This window comes from Cervus canadensis, chromosome 32 (assembly GCF_019320065.1).
Source record: "Cervus canadensis isolate Bull #8, Minnesota chromosome 32, ASM1932006v1, whole genome shotgun sequence".
NCBI lineage: Eukaryota > Metazoa > Chordata > Mammalia > Artiodactyla > Cervidae > Cervus > Cervus canadensis.
The window spans coordinates 32943327-32959290 of NC_057417.1; the positions used below are offsets into that span (position 1 = coordinate 32943327).

General features: G+C 62.8%; 1 protein-coding gene across 6 annotated transcripts in view; it reads right to left on the bottom strand.

Moving 5' to 3' along the window:
* SDK1 (sidekick cell adhesion molecule 1) overlaps positions 1-15964 on the bottom strand; it is a 724732-nt gene that overhangs the window by 36153 nt on the left and 672615 nt on the right. For all 6 annotated transcript variants that reach the window (XM_043455307.1, XM_043455310.1, XM_043455311.1 and 3 more), the window contains 5 exons: positions 12450-12585; positions 11255-11314; positions 9195-9296; positions 2205-2320; positions 166-352 (listed from right to left, as the gene is read on the bottom strand). In XM_043455307.1, the coding sequence (XP_043311242.1) occupies positions 166-352; positions 2205-2320; positions 9195-9296; positions 11255-11314; positions 12450-12585 (601 nt within the window). The remainder of the gene's footprint in view (positions 1-165; positions 353-2204; positions 2321-9194; positions 9297-11254; positions 11315-12449; positions 12586-15964) is intronic.

A 15964-nucleotide genomic window follows, 5' to 3' on the forward strand; every position in this document is an offset into this window, starting at 1 on the left:
GGCACCGGGGACACCACGTGGGTCAGGCCCAGAAACCCCCGGCTACACGGGGCTGGGTTTCAGGACCGGCAGAGCGGGGAGCTGGGGGAGCTGGGGGGGGGCAGGGAGCAGCGGCGGGGCAGGGGGGTGACCCGGGTGGTCGGCAGGAGGCTCGCCTGCTCCTACCTGCCTGGTGGGTGCAACCCGGCTGGGGCGCGCTCCTGGGCCCGTCGCCGGCGGCGTTGAAGGCCGAGATGCTGACCAGGTACTTGGTGTGGCTGGTGAGGTTCTTCAGTTTGGCCGTGGTCTCGGGCAGGAACAGCACCCGCATCTTCTCCGTGTCATTCTGGCTGTCCGCCTCCCAGTAGTAGATCTGTCGGGGGAGCGGAGGCTGGAGGCCGGGCGGCTCGGAGGGGTGGCGCCCCGTCTCAGCCCGGGGACAGGTGGCCGCCAAGCTGGGAAGGGGGACCCCAGTGCTCCTGGGGGGCGAGCGGTCCTCTGCAGAGGCCAGGCCAGGTAGACGGGGCCTGCAGACGGAGGTGGCTGCCAGGAAGGTGCCTTAGGACCAGGCTTCTGGACCGAGGGGAGACTGACCCAGCCCCCGATCCAGCCTGTGGACATCACCAGCCCCCAGCTTCACTCGAGGCTCCCACATTTTAACCCCAACATCCATGGAAGGCTTCGACCAACATGACCCAATACTGTGGACGTTAAACAGCCTCAGATGACGAGGAGAAGGGCCATGCTGGGCTCAGCGCTGCTGGGTAGCCCGTGTTTCTCCTGATTCTGTTTCCTTGTGTCTGGTTTTTACATGCTCGTGGGCAAACATGATGCCCACACACGGAGGTTTGTAAGGTCATCTGAACTGTTTCCCTTGACAGCTGGCGGAGAACCACAGCCCCAAGCCAGTGCCAGCCAGACCGCCCAGAGAGAGCCCTGACCCGTGGATCCGCTTTGGCTCCGTGGGTGTAACCCGGGCTAGGCGGTCAGAGCCGCTGACCCATGTGCAGAGCGGCAGAGGCCTCGCAGGCCGGGGGCTGACTCTCCAGCGTCCACACGGCTGGCCAGGCTGGAGCAGCCCTGGCGGGTTAACTACGCTCATTCCCTCCTGCAGGACGCACTCCAGCTTCTGTGCTCTGAACTGGCCGGTGAGGCGCTCTGCTTGAAGAGGCTGTACTAACCTGGACACTGAGATCAATACCCACGTTCAGCGTCTGTTCAGGACACTATTATTGGGGAAATTATTAATAGGGAACATGCTTTGGACATACACAGATAGCACCTTGCCTCCAGGCTCAGGGGACTTGCTGTTGCCTCATCAATCATTGTTAACAGCCCTGCCACGGAAGAAGGCCTTTCTTTTCACAAAACAGCTACAGAAAATCATTCTTAGAGGGACATTTAATCGGCCCAATAGTCATCATCAGGGCAGGCGAGCCCATAGTCTGAGGACTGATTGACTTGGGGCTCAGCAGGCCAGACAAGGAGACTCACCCTGGGGGGAAGATGGGGGTGTGCAAGGGACAGCCCTGGGCTGTTTATCTCAGGAGGGTTTTGGCTGACCTCAGGGGGTCCCAGCCCCCTCCGCAGGGGTGACCTTGGAGGTGAAACCCTGGGAGGGGCTCCCTGCCCCCCACCAACTTGTGTGACTGCTCATCCCCGATGCTTTTACGGGAATGGCCTGGTGCCTTCCTTCCAGCCCGCTTCTGGAATATTCAGTTAACGTGGACTCAGAACAGGTCAGTGTCAGGGTTCTCAAACTGAGGTCCCCAGGAACCAGGCCTGCTGGGGAGCTTGTTACAGATGCACATTTTCGGGCCCCATCCTGGACCTACTGAGTCAAGACTCGGGAAGCGTCCTGTAGTGAAACTGGGCGGAGCAGGGGGCAAGGCCTGGTCTCCCCAGGGCCCCCTCTGCACCGTCAGCAAAGGCGGTGGAGGCTCCCCGAAGGGGTGCAGGGCGAGGAGAGGCCCGGCCTGGGAGAGAGGGCCTGCTGGCCCCACAGTGAGCCTCCCCCCACCCCCAGGCCCGGGGGGAGGTGGGCTGAGCCTGGTCCAGCCCCTCGGCGGTGCCCACTGCTCTGCGGGTGAGGGCTGCCGCGTGCTGGCGCAGGACGCAGAGGGTGGCGAGAGCTGGGGGCGGCCGTGAGCTGGGGGGGCGTCCAGGCCGCCGGCCCTCGTCCACAGGTGGCCGGGAGGGAAGACCGCGCCACGCGAGGGGCTTGCCTTGTAGCCCTGGATGTTCCCGTTCTGGCTCTCAGGCGGCGGCGGCTCCCACGTGACCTCCAGCTGGCTGGCCGTGAGCGGGTTCACCTGCACGTGCTGCGGGGCCTGGGCGGGGGCTGCGGGGCGGAGAGCGGAGGGTCAGCCGAGCAGCCCGCCCACCCAGGCTCCCAGGCCCCGCCCCTGCCAGGACGACCACGGACCCGTCTCAGAACCACGGTTCTAAGTGCATACAGTGAAATCTGGAGAACCCCAGAGAAAAGCGATTGTACCGAGACACAGCCGCGCTTGAGAACAAAGGTGACACAGTAACCCACGCGCGTGTGACTGAGCCGTGAGGTCGCCTGGGACAAGCAGAGACGGCTCAGGAGCCTCCGACCTCACTGCATCGGGTGGGGGGCGGCCCTGTGGCTGGGGGACCCGGGCCCCCCAGACCCCGCGCTGCCGGCCGTCACAGGCGTAACCGAATTGCAGTTGTTCCGTCGCCAAGTCCTGTCTGACTCTTCTCGACGCCAAGGCCTGCAGCACCCAGCCTTCCCTGTCCTTCTCTGTCTCCCAGAGTTTGCTCAGATTCACGCCCACTGAGGCGGTGATGCTCTCCCAGCCTCTGCTGCCCCCTTTCCTCCTGCCCTCAATCTTCCCCAGCATCAGGGTCTTTTCCAGTAACCATAACCGAGGGAAACGCTAAATTCCATGTGGAACTCGGGGAAAACAAAGGCCATCTGTGGGAGCGGCCTGGCGGTCCAGTGGTTAGGACTCTGCCTTCACTGCTGGAGGCCCAGGTTCGATCCCTGGTTGGGGAGCTAAGATCTCACACACCACAGTGCAGCCAAAAAAGAAAAACAAAGGTGTGTGTGATCCTGTCTGCAGTTCAGGACGCTGGGGTACGCAGCCCTGCCTCCGGGGGGAGCTGACGTCTGTGGGCCCACGGCCGTTCCTCCTTGGGGACGGAGCACAGAGGCCATGGCCGCATGTCCCCCGGGGAGGACCCACCCCTCTGGTCCTCCTCTCACCCTACCGTGCTGGGCTGGAGTCAGCAGGGTCACCTGTGCAGGTGAAAGGTCACTGACAGGGCCCCGTGGCCATGGCCTTGCCAGCAGCCACGGGGCAGCTGGGAACAACGCAGACAACCCACGTGTACCTCTGGGGACGTTTCTCCCTGCCTGGCACTCCCGCCGGCGGGTCTGTCCCCTGCCTCCTGGGAACCACTCCCTTCTCCCCGCTGGGTGCCCCCCTCCCGGCAAACTCCACGACGGGCTGGACCCCAGAGCTGTCGGGGGGCGCCTGGCTGCGTGGGGGGCAGGGTGCCAGCCCAGTTCCCCTCACCCCCTGCAGCCTTGCCCATGGCCCGGGCGCTGCCTTTGGACTCAAGTCTGTTTACGGCCACACGTGGAAGGAACCAAATGGATGGCCACCATCGGGGGAGATAGTCCAGGGCGCGGTCCCTCTGGAGGGGGCCTCCGCGGAGAGGACGACCTTCGCGAGTCGCCCCTTCCCCGCTGCCCCCCAGTGCAGAATAAAATAGTAATTAACACGCACTCAGCCTGACACCACCTATTCATTCTGCTCTAACTGTGCGGCTCCGTGTTACCGTGGCCCACCCCGCCGCTAATGGAAATGTTAATAACCCACACCAGGTTGTTGTGACAGATGCTCGGCCTCATTATCAGAAATTCTTATTTACCGCTCCATTAAACAACAGAATCACACAGAAAAACAATTCAATCAAAACTAACTGGAGGAATTTTAACAGCCGCATTAATAATCCAAAACATAAATAAAGTTAATGTCTTTTGCATGTTTGCCATCGGCGACTCTGTCGCGAAATGACTGTGGCACAATTAGATGGGGAAAGGCAAAGTGGGGCGCCGCCGTCACCCCGGAGGTGGGTCAGGGCCGTGTGTGAGTGTCCACTGCCCCCGGGTTCCCTTCGTGAAGGTGCGGCAGAGCCAGGGTCCACGGCGGCTCGGCGGTGGACATGTGCGATGCAGAGCTCCCCCGCCCCGGCCCGGTTCCATCCCGGGCGGCGGGCCCACCTGCACCGCCATCCCCGGCGGGGCAGGCCCACAGCCCCCAGGCCATCCTGCCTGAAAAACACTGCCGGTACTAAGGACTTCCCTGATGAGGACACAGCCGGGGAGACAGAAATCAACGTAAACACAGCAAAGCACGCTGGTTTCTAGACTTATGTTTTCAGCTCAGAAGAGCCTCTGGGCTTCCCCACCCCAGACTTGCAGGAAGACGCCCTGTTTACACCCCCCAAGGGATCCTTGTTCGTCATGAAGGGTTCGGTTTGGAAGCCTTCGGTGGGGCGTCTGATAGGCTGTAATCTCTTTGTTCCCCCACTTCACTATCTGTGGAGGACGGTGCATGTGAGCGTCGGCTCACAATGCTGTGTTAAAGCACATGAAATCAGTTTGCAGAAGCCTGCTGGCCCGGCAGTCTGGCGTGAGCTGATACGTGGACGCCGTGGACGGCGCTGGAGGCGGGGGCCGGGATGGGCTCGGGGCAGAGGTTCCCCTGGGCGACTTGGCCGGGCAGACGATGCTGACCCACAGCCGTCACCCACCGGCCTGTAGGGAGGGCCGACCAGGGCGGTGATAGAGATGCTTCTGGACTTTGGCAGGCTCCTTGTACCCAGCAGTGGTGGTGGAACACCAGAGATTTCTGGAATCTTCTGGGATTCTGGCCGAGTGCTCAGGAAGCCCTGCAAAGCTGGGAGCTGCAGGCTGGACTGGGCAGGCGGGTCCCAAGAAGCAGTGAGACCAGCACTTTGTCCAGCTCCACTGGCCCCTGGATGGGCTTGCTGGCCGTCAAAGTGACCATCCGGTGTCAAGGGAAGACAGCGGCTGCCCCTGGCTTTGCGTGGATGTGCTGGTGAAGGGGGTGCTGGCTCCTGGGCCCTGACTCTTGCACTCCTGACCGCGGGTCCTGCAGACCCTGGGTGGCCCTGGGCTCACTGGGGCCCCGCACCAGAGCCTTTCAGAACCTCTGCTACAGGGCAGCGGCTGGATAGGCCTCTGTGTGCTCGTAGTGTGGAAAGGAAAGGAAGCAGCATCTGCAAAGGCGTCTGGTACGCGGCCAGGGCTGGGAGCGCGGGGGCTGCCCACTGCTCGGGCAGCACTGCTCACCATCCAGCCCCTTGCCCGGCCCCACTGTGGGGTGGCGCCCGCCCTGGACAGTCCCCCGGAGCAGGCTGCATGTCTCCCCCTGGACACCAGTCTGGCCGATGACCCGTGCGGCATTTCCCAGCAGAAACATCTGTGGGCTGCAGTCCATAGGGTCACCAAGAGTCAGACATGACTGAGTGACTCAGGACGCAGGCTACAGAGACGGGAAGACTCAGGCCCAGAGTGATCCGGCGACCGGCCAGAGGCCATGCGCTCAGCAGGACTGTGGACGCGGCTTCGCGTAAACCCAGGCTGCCTGGCTCTGAGCCGCTCTCCTCCCCTCCCTCGTGGTGAGGTGCCCGGGGCCTGGGGAGGGGGCAGGGAATTCAGCCCCCCACGTCTCTCCGGCCCAGCACATCTCGCCCCGACCGCCGGCCGCCCCTCGGGGCCCTGGCCTCTGCCTCTCCTCTGTCACCTCCCCTCTCCTCTTCATGTTACTGCTGAGCCAGAACCAAATACGACTCCAGGGAGGCTTGACGGGAAGAAGCAGGAAACTGGTCACAAAAACCCTCTTCCAAAAAACCAATGCTGTGCCCTCCAGGCTGCAGGAACGGGGCTGGAGGCTGCGGGGAAAGCCCTGCACGGGAGTCTAAGCCCTGAGCTCAGACGGCGGGACGTGGGGAGTCTGCCCACTCCCCGGGCGCAGCTTCACTGTTTCTAGAATTGGAGGAAATACGGGACGTGAAGGGTCTGGCAGCTGAAACGAAGCGGGCGGTGTGAAAGCAGGGCACGGCCGGCCAGGAGCGTGTGCGGTGTCCCCCGGCGGGTCCCCGGGGTGCCCTCGCCCGCGGGCGGCTGGGGCGCTGCTCCAGTGTGGGCTCTGTCCCCCTGGAGACGGAGGGCTGCTGGGTCACCTGTGCTGATGCGTTTAGATGTCCGTCTCTCCCGGGGGAGCCTGTGTGACCTGAGAGCCGCCCAGGGGTGTCATCACGGACCCACGATGCCCTCCAGGGACCTGCTCCTGGCGCTCACACCTTCATGCCATCCTTCTGACAAGCAGGGTCCTGGGGGTGCTTCTCCCTCTGGGGTCTGCCCCCCCGGGGGGCTCCTGGGGGAGAGGTGTTTTCTCCCTGCGGGAGGAAGCTCTCTTTCTGCTGCCTGGAGCCACTGGGCCAGCTTGACGAACAGCCTGCCTGAGACGGGAATGAGCTGAGAGGAGGAGGAGCCGGGGGCACAGGGAGGGCCTGTGAGCCTGCTGCATCCAGCCACGCCTGAAGCTGCGCCCAGGCTCTTCGACTTTTCTGTTACGTGAGTTAATGACAGATTCTTTCAGCGTAAGCCTCTTTGGGTTTCTGTCTCTTGCAAGCTGTAGTCCTTACTAATGTACTATGTTTACCAATTTGTAACGCCTGGACTCAGAAATCAACCTCAGTGAGAGATCTCCTAAAGGTTACCCTTTCTCTCTGAGGTTAGAAGGATTTAAAAATTAACATATTCAGGCTAGAGGGGACCCGAAGACCATTAACTCTCAGCCTGTCTTGGTCTGTAGGACGAGACCAACCAGGAGTCTGCACAGGGTGTCGTTGCTCACCGCTGACTGACCGGTCCCGGTCCAGGAGAGTCCTGGACACTTATCCTGCAGGCAGGATGGGCAGGACATTTTTCCTGGGGGCAGGGTCGGGGTGAGGGCCCCCGTCTCCTCCCTCCCAGCCTGCAGGTTTTCCCTCTGCACCATGGTCCTCAGGGCCAGAGCTCAGAGAGGTGGAGTGACGGGCCCAGCATCACAGAGCCGGGGATTGGCAGAGGTGACCCTCAGACCTGCAGGTCTGACTGGGGAAACACGCTGTTTTCGGGCAGCTTTCACACAAGTCTGAGCATTTCCTGCCGAGTGGTCTGGACGGTGAAGCATCCAGCCGCGGAATGGAAACTGCCCCCAGTTAGCTTTATTTTCTGCAGGCCTGAGAGCAGCACTGCTCACAGTCAGGAGGAACACGTTACAAGGGCCCCTGGGTTGCGAGAGGCAGCGACTGGACGGCCACGGGTACGGGGCAGCAGTGCTGGAAGCATGGCGTCCTCCTTCCAGAACGTTCTCTGCGGCGTAAACACGGATGGCTGAACAATGCTCCGGGGCTGAACGTCTGCCCGACCTGGGGGGGTGGTAGCTGAGGCGGGGAGCCTGGCCTCTTTCTGGGCTCTGCCTCCTGCATCCCCGACTGGAGGCCGCCCACCCACAGACGCTGCCGACGGACACCCTCCTGCCACTTGGGAGAAACACTTGGCCCGCCTGGGTTCACAGCAGCTCCACCCCCACATCCAAAAGGGGGAGACAGCCCAGACGTCCACCGATGGACCGACAGCAAACATGCAGTCTGCACCCAGAGGGGAGTCCTCCCCATGAGAAGGAACCGAGTCTGACGCCTGCTGCAGCAACCACAGACAAGCAACCACAGACCCAGGACGCGAGCCCGGAGGCGGGCAGCCATCCACGGCCGTCCGGCTGGCTGCTACAGCCCCATTGCTCCCGGGTCTCCTGCCCGGGCTCCAGCCCTGTTCTCCGCACGCCTGCATGGGTCCTGGGACGCAGGCCCTGTCCCGAGCACCCGGGCCCCGCCGCTGGCCCTCTCTCTGGGGTGCAGGCTGACGGGAGGGCGGGTCAGCCTTGCAGGTCCTGGCCGGCCAGCCGTGCGCACCCTGAGCCCAGCAGCAGGGCTGGCACAGCTGCCTGCACGACGCCCCGCCAGGGCCCAGAGCCCTGCTCTCGCGGACGGCATGTGCCGCGTCCGCCCCGCCTGCCTGGGCTCTTCTGTGGCCAGGCCCACGCCCACCTGGAGTGCCCGGCCCCCAAGTGACCTTCACCCCTTCTGCCGACAGACTCCTGTGCAGAGGCCGGGGTGGCCTCCGCTGTCTCCTGTGGGCTCACCTGGTTTACCCCTGTCTATGTGAAAATACCGTGTGAGTCTTCCAGAAAAACCCTGCTAAGCCAGAGACTCTCAGTGCTGGCTCATTTCTGACAATAACCTCTCCAAACTGTGCAGTCATCTGACGTGTCCTGTGGCTGGCCCAGAGTATACAGCCTTCGTCCCCCGAAAGCCTGGGTCCCCGTCCACTGGGCCATTCCAACCCCACTCACCCTCCCAACTCTGCACCCGCAGATTCGAGCAGAACCCTTGGCTACGTGCTAAGGTCAGAGAAGACGGCTGTCCGTGGGGCAGTGTGTGTGTGTGTGTGTGTGTGTGTGAGGGCAGGGGGGGTTTCTGCGGGGGGAGGGCAGGCTGTGGGGCAGTGTGTGTGTGTGTGTGTGCATGCGTGCATGCCCAGGGGCATGGGGTTTCTGCGGGGAGAGGGCAGGTGACCCCCTCCTTCCAGGGCAGTGGGGGGCTGGGCAAACACACACTCCAATCTTAATGTGGGATACAACGTCTCCCTGTGCGTCAGCCCCACAGAGGGGACCGTCCTTGGAAACAAACCTAGGGGCCACATCATATCTGAAAGGGGGACTAACGTGGATCTGTGTGGCTTTTGGAGACGGGGGAGAGGCTGTTACAGGTGGTCAGGCTGACTCGGGGCCGGGCCAGTGCTCAGGTCCGGCCAGAGACAGTGGGTGACAGACGTCCCCCTTCCCACACCAGGGTCCCGCACTCCTGGATCCCCACGGGGATGATTGCATGGCCCCCCTAGAGCAGGTCCTGCTAAATCCGATGCCTCCAGACCTTAAACACCCCTGGGTCTCAAAAGCAAGACTTGGATCGCTCGTGGGGCCACCAGGATACCCAGTCCTTGGCCGAGGACTCTTCCCAGCATGACCAGAAGCCTCCTGAAGCCCCATAACCCGACCTTCGACGTGGGGGACAGTGCTGGCCCCTGAGCTCCGGGCGGGACTCACCGGCCTCGCCAACGAAGACCTCCACGGGCGCGCTGGCTGGGCCCTCACCGATGACATTGTAGGCCGTCAGGACCACTTCATAGCGCCGGTATTTCTTCAGATCTGCAAGGGCGAGGGGACAGGGTCAGCAGGCAGGAGCCCTGCCCTTTCTTAGAAATCTCCCTCCATGACCAGTGCCCCCTGGGGATGACAGAGCCTTTTCTTGCAGAGAGAAGCCTGTGAGGGGCTGGCCACCCTCCGGCCGGCAGCGCCCCCTACCCTCGCGTGACCCCGGGGAGGCAGTCACAGCCGTCCTGCACTCGGGGCGAGGTGGCAACAAGCTCCTCGCCTAAGGGAGCGAGTCTAGGACACAGAGCCTGACCTGGGCCTGCCTTCTGGTCTGGAACCTCTCTGGAGAGTAAGAGCAGACAGAGCAAGACCCTGGCGCTGCTCGACCACGTGGGCAGACCCTCGACCCCCTTCCGTGAAGTGATGCCGGGAGGGCCTGGGGTCGCATTCGCTGACCTCTGCAGAGCGGGGCCCTCTCTGGGAGGTACGGTTTGCAGGAACCATGCGCTCAGGTAGTCAGACACATACGTGGGGCCTTTAGAAAGTCATGCGACTGCGAGACCCTTCCAGAAAGTTCTGGCTTAAAAAATCAGCTGTTCCCGCCACATTGAGTGGTACAGAGCTCATGTTGGCTGCCTGGCCTGCGTGATGGACTTGGCGTCTCATGCCCTTTTCTTCCTAGGACGTGGCCATTCAGACCTCACAGGCCTTGGTTTGCCGACACAGATACATTTAACGGTCAAGATCCTGCCCCCGCGGTCGAGCTCTGCTGCTGAGAAACCACCAGGCTGGCTCCGTCTGAACTCGGGGCCTCGTGTGATTGCCAGGAATCCACAGAGACGCAGCAGAGTGGACGCTGGGGCATGGCCAGGGCACCCCCTTCATGCTTCATAACCCGAGACTGAAAGACCTGGGTGGAGACCCCGGGAGGGAGCCCTCGTCACGGGCTAGGCCTGCACTTGACTCTTCACTCAACCCCTTGGAGAGGCCACATCTGGGAGACGCCCGGCCCAGGAACGACTTGGTGGACAGACAAGGAGACAGCGAGGCAGGAGGGGCCAGGCGAGCCGGCGCACGATGGATGACGCGGAGCTTCAGGGGAGGGCACAGCCCTGTGAACCCCGCCCCGGCTGCCGGGCTGGTTGGCTGCCCCGGGTGGTGGCCGGGGCGACGGCGGACGGGCTGGCAGAGCGCCGGCACCCGCGGGGCCTGGCAGGGCCGGCTCGTCCTCCCCTGTGTTACCCGCTCTCTGATCCAGCGGCCGCTCTGCACTGGACTGAACTGCAGCTCGGCCCCTGAGCCTTGCACTCGGTCACTGAAACCCACCCTGGCCGGAATCCAAGGGGCAGCAGCGCGGTTTGATAAGGAGGAGAAGAGGCCGGATGGATGAGTGCTGGACATGTGCGTGCGGTGGCCGCCCACCACCCCGAGAGGAGGGGAGACCCCGACGCTGCAGTGAGGAGGACGCTAGGCCTGAAGCCAGTGGACACAGAGGGGCCCGCTGGGCGATCCCCCTGCTGCAAGGTCCCTGGAGGGGTCGCAGTCACAGAGACAGGAGGCTGGGGGTGGGCGCCCGGGGTGGGGCGGGGAGGTGGGGGGCGTCAGTGTTTAACGGGGCAGAGTCTCGGGTGGGGGGTGAGAGGGTTCTGGATGCAGGCGGTGGGGACGGGTGCACAACAATGTATGCACGTTAACAGTGGTGAAGACGGTAAATCCACAACTAAAAAGGGGGTTAAAGATAAGCTGACTGAGTTAGAGGAGAGAGCTGCCCTCTGACCTTCCTTCTCTCCCAAACTCTGAGAACAGCTCTTGGGAACCCCTGCCCAGCCTGTGTCTCTAGAAACTCCCTTTCGGCGGTTCTGGCCCATCAAGAAGCAGCATTTTAGGGGGGCGGGGGACAGGGTGGGGGGACCCCAGGAATGAGAACTGGGAATCTGAGCTGGTCTTCACTCGGTCTGCCGAGAGGCTGAGGGCGCTGCCCAGCCGCGCCAGCTGAGCGTGGAGTCACTCACGTGTTAACTCGTAGGTCGTCTCGGTGGAGCTGCTGTTGACGGTCTTGAAGCTGCTCTGGGCTGTGAGGGGCGAGCAGACAGGCCGTCAGCATGGGGGACCGCCGGCGCCAGGGGGAGCCGCAGACGCAGGGGGTGGGGGAGGCCTGGCCGGGAAGCCACTCCGCCTCCCAAGTGGTGGGCCACCACACGCCCGTCTGCTCACTGGGACCCCGGTGAAGCCTCCTGAAACAGCCAGGCCCCTGGCCCATGAGGGGGAGGGGGGTCTCCCCTCTGATTAAACGGGTCGAATTGGCATCGGGCACGGGGGGCCACGGGGCCTGGCTGGTCCAGGGGCAGCCGCGTCCGGTTCCCTGTGCTCAGGTGAGCGCCCCAGGCCGGCGGGGATGACCAGGGGACAGACAGTGAGCAGGAGCACAGACCCCGTGCCCCCTTACTCCAGGGGCTGCGTGACTCAGCCCAGAGGGACAGGCCCGGCTAGCTGGGTGTCGGCAAGGGGCACCTGGGGAGACGCTGCGAGCGGGGGTCTCAGCGGAGCCAGGTCCTCCCCCGGTGGGGTCGGGGCCGAGCTGCAGCCCCTCGCTGACCCCGGCGGGGCGCCGGGGGCTGAGTGCAGTGCGTGTGACCCACACAGAGCCGGACCTGGTGCCCTGGGCGCCCGGCCCCCGCCCCCAGCACGCGGGTGCCAGGGGCCCAGGTGTCTTCTCTGACGGTGCTGGGGGGCATCTCTCGGCCTTCCCCCCAGGGAGCAGGAGGGGAGAGTGCCTCGGGGTGGACGAGCAGGAAGGGGAGGCCGGGGCTCCACGGGCCCCAGCACCCCCAGGCCTGCTCCGCGTGGGGCAGCGCCGCTGACCCCAGAGGCCCAGCTACTCCCCCTCCAGGGCACACAGCCCACCCCGCCCTGGCCGGCTGACCCCTGCCTCCCCCCACCGAGCTGTGCCGGGCCCTGCGTCACCCTCTTCCCCTCACGTCCTCCGCGACATTCTTTTACCCCGACAACCCCCTCAGATGGCTCCTCCTCCAGGCAGCCCTCCTGGGTCCCCTTGCTGAGCCCTGGACCTTGCACACCGTTGGGGTGCTGGGGAGGGGGCAGACGCACCCCCTCGGGCCCCCACGGCTGTTCCCAGCAGGCCTGGGGTGGGCAGACACGGTGGTTACGGGAACCGCCCTGCCGTGGGGTGGGGGGCAGGGGACTCACCTGTGAGCTCGGCCCGCAGAGCCGAGGGCGCCTTGAGCGTCTTGGACTCGGTGACGGGGGCCGCCTCGTACTCCAGCTCGCGGTAGTAGATCCGGTAGCCCTGCAGGAGGCCGTTCAGGCTCTCGTCCCTTGGGGGCTGCAAAGACACCACGGTCAGGGGCCTGGCTGCATGCTGGCCAGCCGTGTGGGAAGGCGGGGGGTCGCTGGTTCAAGACAATCGGAGGGGCCTCGGTTGATGGCAAGAGGACAGGCAGGTGTCCCACTGATGATGAGGAATGAGGGGATCCGGGGACAGAACCCAGTCCTCCTGGTCCTGCGTGTGTGGACACGGGCGTGTCTCCCTGTCCAGCCAGGACACCCGAGCCCCAGGGCCGAGGCTGGAGACTGTGGCCCAGGTCACAGACGGAGAGGAAGCTGCCCGTTCCCGGCAGACCCAGAACCGAAGGGGGCCGCGGATGCGGCCTGGCCCTGCGTCGTCCACCACTGGCCCCACCCCATCCCTTCAGTCCCCGACCCTCCTGTCCACCCGGGCTTGTGGCCGTCTCACTGGGACCCTCACTGACCCCTCTGCCTGCCAGGTGGCCCCCTCCCCGCCTGACAGGTGTAGGGCTAGAACACGCCCCCCCCACTGCCCACTGCCACCTCAGCTGGTGTAAGAGTGTCTGATGGTGGGGCAGGGGCTCGTCTGACTCCTCAGAACCCAGCGGAAGGCGGCTGGCGGCTGACAGGTGGCTCGGAGACGAGGTCGGGTGGTGGGGGAGTCTGAGCCTGTGTGTGAGCCCAGGACCTTGCAACCGCTCCCCTCGGTACCACTGCCGCGCAGGGAGGGCCCGGCCCGACTTCCCCTTCCCCTTTGACTGGTTTCTGTTGATAAGGAAGCCTGGGGAGGGCGTCCCCAGCTGGTGACAGGTCTGTCCGTGGAAGGAAGGCCGTCCCGTTCCACGTGGAACCCCAATAAGGCTGTGGCACTGACCCCGGTGCTGGGGGCTAGGGGCTCTGCTCCCCGCTAGGGTCCTCAGCAGGTCAGGACCGAACCTCCCAAACTGCATCCGGACAGATGGGCCAAGAGCGTCCTGGTGCCCGAGCGGACACCACAGCTTCCGTAGGCAAGCCCCCCTGTTGTGCGTTGAACTGTGCTCCCCCAGGAGACATGCTGAGTCCTAACTGCCAGTCCCCGCAACGTGATTTTGTCTGGATTCGGGTCTCTGCAGACGTAATCAAGTTGGGAAGAGGACATGGGTGGAGGGGAGCACTGCAAGGCGATGGTGGGCTTCCCGGAGGGTCGTTCCGTTCTATTTGCCCAGGTCTTTAACACAGCAATCACACTCCAGAAACTGACCCCACATGGACACTCAGATGTGCGCCATCCTGAGATCTACCAACGTGAGCTTGGGACTAACTCTCCCCCAGCCCTCAAAACGCCAAGACCAATCCTCTCTGGGTCTTTTCAATGCCACCAAGACAACAGGATGGCCTTCGAGCTTGAAGGGCGCGGACAGAAAGATTGCCTGCAAACAAATCGGCAGACTCGGGACTCGTGAACGCCATCGGGTAATAAGATAATTGATTCACACAGACACCTAGATGTTCAGCGTGACGGATCGGGAAGACAAAGCACATTTTAAGAGGCAATATAGAATCTAGCAATTATTGAACAAGTGCTGAGGCTAGAAAAAGACCCGAAGAGTCTTATAAGACGAGGACATTTTGACACAGAAAGAATGTCACGCGAAGGCAGAGGTCGAGAATGACAGAAGCGTCCAGAAGCCAAGGAGTGGTAAGGCCTGCCACGGCCGCCACAGGCCGGGAAGAGGCAGGCGGGCAGCAGGCTTTCCTGTGTCTGCAGAGTCGGCCACCACCTTGACCCTGGACTCTGGCCTTGGGAACTGTGGGAGGACACGGTGACTGGTTCCAGGCGCTCTGCTGTCCAAACTCACACCCTTCAGTTCCCAGTCCCTGAACCCAGGCGGCCCCGCGGGGACCGGATGTTCAGTTAAGTCCATTCTCCGTGACCTCTGGCTGCTCTGAGTCCCAAACTCGGGGCCCCCACGGGAGAGGACAGCTCTCTGCCCTCACACTCGCCAGCGCGCAACGCACACAGCGAGGGCGCTTCCTCCCACGCCCCCACACACTCGTGCACGAGCCGGAATCACCACGTTTTCACAACGAGAGCCCAGGGGTTTGCAGGCCGCAGCCCCCGACACACTCTCCCACCACTTCCTGAGTCCTCTGCCCCCCCGGCCCCATCCCCCCACCGAAAGTGCCGTGGCTGGTCATTCTTCCCATCATAGACATGGACACTCAACATAGTCCCAACATAGACACTCAAGCCTGGAAAACTGGAGTGGATTCTCCACGTCCTCAGGATTCACGCGCGTCCCTCTGGTCAGAGGAGCCCAGGAAGCCCAGCTGGACGACACGACTGCTAAACATCACCTTCGCAAACACTGAGAAACCAGACAGTCGTGTGAGCTGCTTTACTGCCGGATTCTCTCTCCTGTGCGGGTCTGCAACCAGACCCCGATATTTCCAGGGTATCAGTGCTCGCTCCGCTTTCCTGACACCCACAGGTGGCGACATCTTTAAACTCACCTCATGGTTGTAGAACTAACGATGTGAGAGTGAAGGTGGACCTGCTCAGATCCCCGCGTCACCTGGATGGGGCAGGTGGGCAGCCGGGCACGCAGCGTCCCCGAGGCACACGCCCGTCCGGCCGGGCCCCGGGCTGAACCGTAACACGGACCACTTCCTCCAGCAGCGAGCCTGCTACCCTCTGCCCCAACCGTTCCCAAAACGAGGCCTCCCAAAAGGACCAGAGCGCTAGGAACTCGGGGAGCTGTGTGCTCTCAGGAAGGGAGGTGAGAACAGGGGTGAAACCTGGGGGTCTGCCTGCGGGGGGGCAGGAGAGAGGCTCTGTTTCTAGTTGTAGTTTCTATTTCATTCTGCCCTTTTCTTTCTTTCTGATTTTGATGGACAGAACCTCTGTCCTCCATGCTGGAGATGCATGGACACCCCTGAACAGGGGCACGCCTGAGCATGCTGGGCGGTCCCTCTGCTTCCTGTCCAGCCCCAGCCCGGGGCCTCCCTGCCCTGAGGACGGCAGCGTTTCAGATCCTCTGATACACTCTTTTTTTTTTAAGATCTGTCCCCTTTGAGTTCATAGGATTGGTTCAGATAGCTTTAAGGGTTTTTGTTTTGCGTGACCCCTCTCCTATTTAAAAATTGGTTCCATGAGGTAAAGGCAGACACCATGCAGTGTTTACTACTAATCGATGCCACATGCAAACGTGTGTGTGTGTAATGCACACACGCGCATCTCCTCATAAGGACGGAAGCCACAATCTGTCACTCCAACTCTAGCCCTGGTTTTCTTACTGGCTACAGCTGAGACAAGTTACAGTCCTCATTCCTAGGCTTCCTTCAAGCACAACTATCACAACACCTAAGAGAAAGTTTATTTCACCCCCTTCTTAAAAAAATACAACAGATGGAAGAGTTGGAAAAGTCTTCGCGTA